This window comes from Narcine bancroftii, chromosome 13 (genome assembly GCF_036971445.1).
Source record: "Narcine bancroftii isolate sNarBan1 chromosome 13, sNarBan1.hap1, whole genome shotgun sequence".
NCBI lineage: Eukaryota > Metazoa > Chordata > Chondrichthyes > Torpediniformes > Narcinidae > Narcine > Narcine bancroftii.
Genome location: NC_091481.1, coordinates 1,686,063 through 1,696,815, shown reverse-complemented (window position 1 = coordinate 1,696,815; position 10,753 = coordinate 1,686,063). Strand labels below are relative to the sequence as shown.

Sequence of the window (10,753 nt, the reverse complement as noted above, 5' to 3'; positions counted from 1 at the left end):
CTTTGAACTCAGGCAGTCCTGATAAAATGGAGGAACTGCCAAGAAAGCATCAGTACGGGGAGAATGGCACTAGAACAGCATCAGTTATCACCCCTCCGCCTTCACCAAGAGATTCACAGGATGTCCCATCTTCTGCCAAACTGAGACCACCATCCAACAAGCAAGTCTGAAGGCAAATTCTACCCACACCAAATTAACAATCGTCCTTGAACTAACACTAGCTGCACATGTGGGATTCCAGTCAACAGAGGGGAAATGGGCCAAAGTTGAATCCTGTAAAGGGTGATATCCCAACATGGCCATGGTACAGATTGCTTCAAATAGACCTTGGTGTGGAGAAAGTAAGGTTTTTGTAGGATTCTTTCAAGTTGTGTACAAGCTCTGAATTGCAAATTGACCTAGAATATTTGCATAAAAGGCCTGATAAATTGCCAGTGTTTCTCATGGGTCTGTTCCTATTGCTAACCTTCCCCTTTCTCAATGAGTTATTGTCCAGGGGCCAGACGCCAGCCAATGGCCACTGTTGAAACACCAGCCTCATTTGGCTGTCCAGATGGTCATTTTCAGAGCCTGCTCACATCTGGAGCCCCCACTGCGGGACAGGTCGAGCAGATCCAGCTACGCCCTGTGGATCAGGTCCAAACCTGAGGACATGAATCGCTGTGAGCATGTCGCTGAAGATTGGGAACCAAGTCCAGCCCGGAAGCCGCTGGCATCACTGCTAACCACAAACCACTCTCAAAGATCTGCGGCAGACCACAGAACCGACCCTACCATCCGCTACTGCCCCGTAAGCAGCAAGCTTACGAAGTGTGCGGACATCTCCTAACCCTCAACTACTTGCCACTCTATACGTGGTCAATGCTGCGCCGCTGACCGGGCTTGTATGTGGTCTGTGCACCCAGGTTAATGGGGAAAGAGAGCATGGGATCATCATGGTAGGGAAGGAGGACATTGGGCCCATCAGCAATATGCTGGCTCTTGTTGGAATCTGTCCCATCTGCCTTGGTGTGTGCCTCTCCAATTCTCCTCTGAAAATCCTGAGTGATGGTCCCACCCATTCTGCAGGCAGTCACTTGTTTAAAGGTGAGTTTTAAATGTATTATTATATTTCATTTACAGTGTGTTAGAAACGGATTCCGGCCATTGAAACCTGTGCCGCCCAATTACACCTAAATTAACCTGCAACCCCAGTACGTTTTGGAGGGTGGTTGGAAACCTGAGCCCCTGGGGGAAACCCACACAGACACGGGGAGGACGTACAAACTCCTTACAGACAGCATGGGATTCGAACCTGGGTCGCTGGTGCTGTAACAGCGCTAACCACACCCATGTCTCTTGTCCAGCCTTTTGGAGGTGGGTGTGTGGAACCAGCTGCCAAAGGAAATGGTAGCAGCAGGAACAAGAGGAGATTTCGGCAGATTCATGGAGTGATAGGATTCAGAAGGATTTGGGGCAAACGGAACGAGATTATTTAGACATCCTGTCTGGCGTGAAGTTGGGCTGAAAGGCGTGTTCTTGTGCTGTGCTGTAAGACAGCAAGTTTAAGTAGCTATGTGGCCCAGAGTCCAACAAAGAACTGGGAAAAGAACCAATGACTCGACAATAAGAATTTGTCCATGGTTTTATTTCTGACATGCAGAAAATCATTCTAAATTCCTTTACAAGATAACCCACCAACTTTCCCTCATTTCTATGTGAAAGTTGCAGGCCCTGAGGTAGAGGAACCCTGAGCTGGGGTCACGGTGAACCACCAATAACCCTGGGCCTTGCTGCAGGTGACTTGGACCACCAAGGAAAGAGGCAAAGGTCAAGGTTAAAAGGTGGACCAGGCTTGGCCAGTAGACGGGTCCTGTTGAACGTCAGATGGGGAAGGACATGGGGCGGTGACGTATGGCCAGGACAGCCTCGAGGGACAGTGGTGAGGTAGGTGACAGGAGAGAGACAGTGCATCTTGGGTCAGAGACCCCAGTGGTGCAGCGGGTAATGCCACTGTCTCACAATTGCAGGAGCTGAGGTTCGATCCTTACCTGGGTCATTGTCTCCTCTGCTCCTTCTCAACAGCAGGGGGGGGGGGGTGTTCTTTCCTATGTGTTCCTAACTATAACAGGTTACCTGAATTGTTCGTTCCTTTGCCCCTGTCCCTCAGTGTTGCTTTACTCTCTCTCCATTTAATTCAGCGTTACTTTGTCCTTGCAGTTTGTGATCTTTTCTGGGGTGTGAACCAGTTCCATTTCAAACAAGCTGCCCTGACTGCCTTGTTCTGATATGTGGGTTGACTGGGACGAGCTCTGCGAGGGTAAATGTGTGGACTCTCCATCTTCGGAATCGCTGAAGAGTTTGGGAGAGTGAGAACCAACATCTTGCTCCCTGACATTTTCCAAATCCTCAGCTTCCGATTCGAGCTCCTGTTTGAAAAACAAATCCCAGGGCGGGGTCTCTGTCTCGCTGGCTGTGGCCCCTGGGTCTGCCTGCCCCGCAGCGTTAGCGGGCTCTTTCCAAGGCACTGAGCTCACTTTCTCATTTGCACAAACTTCATCCATCTCCTCTTCATCCTCATCGTTCGACTCTTCGCACTCCATGAACTCATGATCCAACCACACCTGCTGTGTGCTGGCACCGTCCGTGCACGGGCCCATGTTGTGCTCCTTCACGGCTGTGGCCAACGAGTGTGGTGGAGCAAACAACATTCGTTTCGCTGGGATGGGATAGCAGTCATCGAAAAGCTCCTTGTAGTCTTCATCTGTTTAAAGAGAAACAGCTTTATACTCCTGCACAAAAAAAAACCCAGTTCCAACACCCCGTGAGACACCAGCTAGACAAGCAGTGGGAGCTTTGGAACACAGGCACAGAAACCTGAGATTCAATCCAATACACCACAGGTGGGAATTTAAATTCGTGAATAATTCAAAATGAAATGAAAGCTGGTCTCAGTAATGGTGACTGGTTCACTCTAAGGGAGGGGTGGCATGGTTGACGAAGTGGTTAGTACAATGCCTTTATACTGCCAGCATTCAGGACGAGGGTTCGAATCCAGCACTGTAAGGAGTTTGTACGCGTGTCTGCTTGGGTTTTCCCTGCGGATTCCAGTTTCCTCCCACCCTGGGGGGGGGGGGGGGGGGGTGTAGGTTAATGGGGTATAATTTGGGCGGCATGGACTCGTGGGCTGAAATGGCCTTTTACCGTGCTGTATTTCTAAATTAAATAATTTAATTAAAAAATGTTTTAGAAGTGGAAACATTTTGGGCTATGGATGTGAAATGTCACCTGTTCCTCTCTCCACAGATTTTGCCTTACCTGCTGAGCATTTCCAGTATCTGAAAATACTGACAGGAGTAAGGGATGGGGGTGGGAAGCTGGAGGTAGGAAGGTGTGGGGGACAGTCAGGGGGAAGAGAAGGGAGGGGAAGGGAAGGAGATAGAGGGATGAGGGAATGAATGAAAGGAAGGAGATGGAGGGATGAGGGAAAGTGAGTTGGGGGAGAATTAATGAAAGGGGAGGGTGGGGGTTACCAGAAAGTGGAGGTCAATATTGATGCTGTCTGGTTGGAGGTTGCTGATAGGGAATGCTTGTATACGAGATCAACCAGTAGATCATGACACAGCAGTGTGGTCCGAACTTGGCAGGCCACAGTGCAGTCCAGCAGGATATCTCACTGACTGAACCATAGAACAATATACACAGAAACAGGCCCTTTCGGCCCTTCTAGTCTATGCCAAAGTATTATTCTCTCTCGTCCCACTGACCTGCGCCCAGTTCATACCCTCCATTCCTCTCCCATCCATGTACCTGTCCAAATTCTTCTTAAATGTTAAAATTGAGCCCACATTCACCACCTCAGTTGGCAGCTCATTCCACGCTCTCACCAATCTCTGTGTGAGGAGGTTCCCCTTCATGTTTCCCTGAAACTTTTCCCCTTTCACCAAACCTCAGTGGAAAAGGCCGACATACATTTACTCTGTCCAACCTCCTCATAATTTTAAATACCTCTATTAAATCTCCCCTCATTTTTATACACCCCAGGGAATAAAGCCCTAACCTGTTTAATCTTTCCCTGTAACTCGGGTCCTGAAGTCCTTTGCAACATCCAAGTAAATCTTCTCTGCACTCTTTCTATCTTATTGATATCTTTCCTGTAGTTAGGGGACCAAAACTGAACACAATTCTCCAAATTTGGCCTCTCCAATGTCTTATACAACTTTACCATAACATCCCAATTCCTGTACTCAATATATTGATTTATGAAGGCCAGTATGGCAATAGCTCTCTATGACCTTATCTACCTATGACACCACTTTCAGGGAATCATGTATCTGTGTTCCCTGATCCCTCAGTGCCCTACCAGACACTGTGCATGAATGGGGCCTAATTGCTGCTGTGGTCTGCCTTACCCTGCATTTCCAGCCACAGCAGAGAGCTGGGAAGTGGAGGGGTAACCTGGCTCAAGTGTAACCCAGCCTCGCCACAGGTCCAAACATACCTTCTTCTTTCGAAAAACTTTGCCTCAATCTTTTCAGCTTCCCCAATGGTTTGTATGTGGCTTCATCTGAAACCTTCCGACACAATGACTTCAGGCTGATGGAAAGAAAACTCAGCATAATTAAATTAAAAACAATAGCGACAGCTCAGTGGAGACAAAACGGTAGGTGATGCACCCTGGATCAATAAAACGAAGTGCTGGAGAAAGTGAGCACGTCAACTAGACCCTGTGAAGTTGTGCATTCAGAGTTTGGAATTCCTCTTGTGGAATTCCAATTATATCAACACATTAGTGTGAGGTGATGCATTTTGGAAAGTCAAACCTGAAGGCTGAGTTCTGGGTTAATGGTCAGATACTTATCAGCGAGGGATCCAAATCCATATATCTCTCAAAGTCGCCGCACAGGTTGATCGGAGAGTTAAGAAAGCCTAGGGAATGTTGGGTTTCTTTAGTTGGGGGACTAAGTTAAAAACTCGAGAGGTCATGTTGCCACTCTACAAATCTGTTGAGACCACACTTAGAGTAATGTGTTCAGTTCTGGTCACCTCATGACAGGAAGGATGTGGAAGCTATGGAGAGGGAACAGAGATTTACCAGGATGTTGCCTGGATTGGAAAAGAAGCTTTATGAGGCAAGGTTATCAGAGCTGGGACTTTGGAGCGAAGGAGGATGAGAGGAAACTTAATTGAGGTCTACAGGACTCTTTTGACAATCTATCCCATAGGATGGTGATGGTTCCTTTCAGTCAGTTTGTGGGGGTTGATATGTGCGTCATGTAGTGGCTGTACAGGCCGATCCTTGACAGGCCTTGCAGGCCACATGCTTGGCAGGTGAGGCCTGGAGGGGTAACGGGCAGAAGCTCTGTTATGGCACATCCTGTTTCTGTCCTCTGTTTGCCACTGAGCTTGTTCCCAGGAGCATCCATTCTGAAAGGAACAGCGTGTGCATGAATGGAATTTAGGTGAGATGGGGGTCGCACAGGTCTAGTGGTGGGGGAGATGGTGTAGTGACCGACCACCCAACAGGTAGTACTGGGTTACATGGTATCAGTAGCACTTCGGCGAATGACCTGACACAACAGGAGTCTGAGAGGCATAGGAATTTAGGTGAGATGGGGGTCGCACAGGTCTAGTGGTGGGGGAGATGGTGTAGTGACCGACCACCCAACAGGTAGTACTGGGTTACATGGTATCAGTAGCACTTCGGCGAATGACCTGACACAACAGGAGTCTGAGAGGCATAGACAGGGTGGACAGCCAGTGCCTGTTTCCCAGGGCAGGAACAGCAAAGACCTGAGGATGTGTATAAAGTGAAGGGAGGAAAGTTTTAGGGAGACGTCAGGGGTAATTGTTTTTATATACACAGAGTTGTGAGAGCCTGGAATGCTTTGCCATGGGAGGTGGAGGAGGCTGAAACATTAGGAGCATTTAAGAACCTTTTAGATAGGAACATGGATGAAAGAATTACGAGGTAGGAAAGGTTTTTTTTTAAAATGTAGGAATATTTAGGTCGTCACAACATCAAGGCCTGAAGGGCCTGTACTCTTCTATGTTAAATTGTGACCCTGATGGAAGTATGGTGCAGACACTCCCACTCACCCCTCTCCCGTCCAACCAATGCCCTGACATCCAAGATCCTCACCCTCCCCATTCACACCAGTTCCCTACAGTGTTCTAACCCTGATAAATATCTGCACTTGAGGTAATCCATTCAGCCCTGCTCCAAATGGGAAACGCTGACCGCTCTCTCAGCCTCTGCAGATGCTGACTGACCTGCCAAGTTCCTCCAGCCCCTCAGGATTTTGCTCCTCGACCCCCAGACTGTTGTTGGATGTAAAGGATGAAAGAGGAACGTTTCTGATGTCACTCCAAAAATATCAAAGCTACTACTGTTTTTAACCTTGAAAAATCATTCATTAATGATTTGTGCAAATGGTCAACTCACAACTCATTAACATCTTCATAGGTCTTGCCCATAGGCACCACGTTTGGATGGATGGTCGCAGGCTGGATGTACGATAGGAAATCCTTGATCTGCAAGGGTGGGAGAGAGGAGGGGGAGGGGGTTAGAGAGGAGGGGAGAGGGAGAGAGGAGGAGAAGGGAGGGGAAGAGGGGGAAGGATGTGGAGGAGAATGAAAGAGAAGGGGATGGGAGGGTGAAGAGGGGGAGGAGGTAAGGGATGAATGTGTGGAGGAGGGAGGAGAAGGAAGGGAAGGGAGGGCAGAATGGAGAGGTAGGGTGAGGGGAGGGGAAGCAGAGATGGGGATGGGAGGAGGGATGGGAAAGGGGGTGGGTGGAAGGGGGATGTGGGAGAGGAAGGAGGGGAGAACACAAACAATGAGGAACAATATTGTGGACAAAAGAGAACAACATAACAAGATCATGGAGAGAGATTGTGGAAAGGCAGGAGAAAATTATTTAACACTGAAGCCTCTGGTCTGAGTAAGTCCCTGCGCATCGATGAGCTGAGCAGGTTTCCTTTACAGTGAACACGGGGAAGGTGGAGGGTCTCAGCAAGAAAGTGTGCAGAGATGGACAGTTAAGCCTGGATATGGAGTGCTGGGCTCCCAGCTGAGGGCTCACTCTGGGTTCCAGCATTCATTGACTTGGATCTTCATTCTCCCGAGACCCTTGTGGTCTCCTTTGTTTCCGTAGAGGTAGGAGAGGGGACTCTGGCAAAAAGTTGCCACCAACTATGATGTCCTTTTAGTTTCCCCTCACCACTGACTGCTGGACATGACCTTGGACACACTGGACAAAAGGCTCAGTGATCTGTGTTGATGTTCTAGAACTGGGGCAATTCCTAGTTCTCCCCTCTCCGCCTTCCATAGGGACCACTCCCTCCCTAACTCCACTCTTCAGTGCTTCAATCGTGGGTCTGTGGGAGTGGTCTACAACAGCCAGTGTTCTCTTTGTGGCCTTCTCTACATCTGACTGGGAGATCGCTTTCCTGAGCACCTTTGCTCTGTCCGCAGCAGTGACAGGGATCTCCCAGAGGCTATCCATTTTGATTCTGAGGCCCACTCCCATACTCAAATATCTGTGGCCTCACACACTATCCCACCAAGACCACCCGTAACTTGGAGGAACAACACCTAATTTTTCGTCTGGGCACTGTCAAACTGGATGGCATTAACATCAGCTTCTCTGGTTTTTGCTGGACCACACCGCATTCTCCCCATTCCTCTGTCTTCTTTCCTACAGTTCTCCACCCCTTCCCTCTCCATTCACAGAGCCATCCCCCCACCCCCCATTTGCTGCTGTGCTCTCCCTCCCTCGTCAATCTATTACTTCCTGCCTGTGGGACCGTGCTCCTCCCCCTGCACCTCTGTTCCACCATTTTGTTTGGGTGCCTGCCCACATTTTGATGAAGGGCTCAAGCCTAAAACATTGGTTCTGTATCTATATCTTTCCTGTATAAAGTTCACTGTTTGACCTGCTCAGTTTTTTCCGAGAGTTTTAGTATTACCTCACTGAAGGAGGAATGAAATGAGAAGCAGGCACGGTACGAGCTCTCTCCAGTCCTGAAACAATAAACACAAGAAAGGCGGCATTGACATCTTCAACCAAGCAGTATTTCGCATCTCTCTCCAGGAACGCTGCCTGACACACCAAGTCCCTCCACTTCTCCTCTCTCACTCCAACCCCACTAATCAACTCAGCAAGACCAACCCGACATGTTCCCCATTACCAGACCACATTCCCCAGAGAAGGTCCAGCGCCAGAAACGGGTTCGACCCTGCCACCATCTGTGAGCAGAATGTCCATTCCACCCATGGGTTTTCCCTGATGTGCTCCGTTAGCTCCCATCCTTCAAAACATATGGTGTGAGGGCAGCATGGGTTTCAATAGCCAGAATGGGCTTCAAACGTCTTGTAAATAAATACGATTAATTTAAATTTGAAAGGAGATTCTCACATAGGCATCAAAATTTGCACCCGATATTGCAGTCTGTTTTGTGCGGATTTCTACAGCGTTCCCTTGTGATCAGGGGTGGGTCTGATGGAGAGCAATTCCATCTCACCAAGTCACCCTGGCAGGAGAGGATAAGTGCATCGTGTTTGGGTTCCTGCTGTTCCCAGACCACGTGGAATGAGTGGTGGGAAGGATGCAGAGGAGGGAGGTCTACCCCAGGGTTAGGTTACAGCTCTTTCACCACACAAGGTGGATTTAAAAAAGTAAAACAGGAATGTCTGCAGATGCTGTGACCGTGGAAGACATTGAAGGGTCTGACCCAATAAAAATTTTTAAGAGTTGGATCCCCGAGGTGTTGGGTAAAGAGTTTTTCTTGGGAGGTCTCGTATTGGAAAGAGCACATAGAGCGTTACGAAAGAAACCATTACCGAGACAACCACCACGTGCGGTCTTAGTTGGGTGCCTGAACTATCAAGTCAGAGAAATGATATTACGGTTGGCGGGACAGAAGGCGACAAAGTCAATCTACAATGATGATTCAGAATAACAGAGTAGTTTTTTTATGCAGATTTGAGTCAAGAAAGTATTAGGCGTTGACGGGAGTTTAATTCGGCTAAAGAAGTTCTGTGGCAGAAGGGTTATAAATTTGCTTTTCGATATCCTGCTGTGTTAAAGGTCTTTTATGGTCATTTTTAATCTCAATTTTTTGAGAATGATCATGATATGTTAGTTTTTGCTAATTCATCACCGGATTTACGTGTCATGGAAGAGTTTCGCCACCGTCGCCTCAAGAGGGCAAATGGAAATGGGCAGAATGGAAAGAATGGGAAAAATGGAAAGAAAAAGGTTTTAACACAAAGCTTTATTGACATTGAAGATCCGGAACAATCATTGGGAATGGAGTCATTGGGTTGAATATATTTACAGTATTGAATTGTATTGATGTGAATGATGTATTTCTGGCTGGGGGGGGGGGGGGTGGATGGCACTGAAATCTTGGATAGTCATCTGCCACTAGTGGGGTTTACCACACCCAGTTTTTTAGGGCATTTTTTTGAGGGGGAATAATTAGAGTCTTTTATTTATATATACTCTTTTTTAAAATATTTAAGGGGGAGAGTGATTTTTCATTTATTAGAAGGGGAATGATATTTTATATTAAGTGACTATTTTGTTAGTTTGTAAAGATGTCTAGTTTGTTAATCGATCTAAGCAGCGATATTATGAGTTGGGTGAGAGGGCACATGAAGTATTTGCATGGCAGTTAAAGAAGGAACAGGTTTCACGAGTTATTAATGCTGTACAAAAGAATGTAACAGTTACCTATAAACCTCAGGAAATTAATGACCAGTTCTATTCATTTTATTAAAAATTATGTACTTCTGAGGGGAAACAGGATAATGGTTTCCCCTCAGAAGTGTATAACAGGATAATTCTATTGATTCCTTTTTATCTAAGTTATCATTATCAGCATTAGAAAAAGAGGATGTTATGAATTTGGAAGTACTGTTTGCAGAGATAGAGATTAAGGCGGCTACGTGGAAGGAATTTTATAAAACTTTTTATGAAGATTTATTTTCGGTGTTCGGGCAGGTATTACAGCAAGTGACTGAACGTTATGAGTTATGAGAATCTTGTTCTAGTGCTTTAATTATTGTAATCCCGAAAAAAGATAGAGACCCGTTGAAAGTGTCTTCGTATAGACCTATTTTTTTTAATGAATGTTGATTATAAAATAATAGCAAAAATGCTAGTAAATTGACTTGCTAAATATTTCTCTAAATTGATACATGTTGATCAAACAGGTTTTATTAAGAATAGAAATGCTTTAGATAATATTCTTCGATTGATTAGTTTAGTCAATGCATATTGACAGCAGCCCAACCGCACTTGATGCGGAAAAAGCCTTTAATAGGGTCGAATGGGATTTTTTATTTAAAGTACTGGAAAAGTTTAAATTTGGCCCTTTTTTTTAATTGGTTGGGTTAAAACTTTATATACGAACCCGACTGCTAGGGTGGTGACAAATGGTCAAGTTTCATTACCATTTAAATTGACATGTTCAACTCGATAAGATTGTCCATTGTCACCAGCTCCGTTTGCATTGACTATTGAGCTGTTAGCATAATGAATTGAAAGCTTGCATTGTTATGGAAAAAAATGACATACAATTTGCATGATAATTATTTCTTTTGTTAATAAGTGGTTACTATATTTGGAATATATGCATTTAGATATATTTTGATTTATATATTCTTAGTTTTTGTTTATATATTTTTTGGCTGTCCTTAAGAGAGCTGGCTGACAGGATGGGTGGGGATTTTTTTTTGTTTTTTAAAAAAAAAAATTATATATATA

At 46.1% G+C, this 10,753-nt stretch overlaps 1 protein-coding gene across 9 annotated transcripts in view; it reads right to left on the bottom strand.

The window, feature by feature from the left end:
* Nucleotides 1–1,611: 1,611 nt before the first annotated feature.
* The window catches only part of dclre1c (DNA cross-link repair 1C, PSO2 homolog (S. cerevisiae)), a 51,231-nt gene continuing 42,089 nt past the window's right edge, over nt 1,612–10,753 (bottom strand). For all 9 annotated transcript variants that reach the window (XM_069909873.1, XM_069909872.1, XM_069909876.1 and 6 more), the window contains 4 exons: nt 7,950–8,004; nt 6,425–6,513; nt 4,481–4,575; nt 1,612–2,743 (listed from right to left, as the gene is read on the bottom strand). In XM_069909873.1, coding sequence (XP_069765974.1) covers nt 2,172–2,743; nt 4,481–4,575; nt 6,425–6,513; nt 7,950–8,004 — 811 coding nt within the window. In that variant the 3' untranslated portion in view covers nt 1,612–2,171. The remainder of the gene's footprint in view (nt 2,744–4,480; nt 4,576–6,424; nt 6,514–7,949; nt 8,005–10,753) is intronic.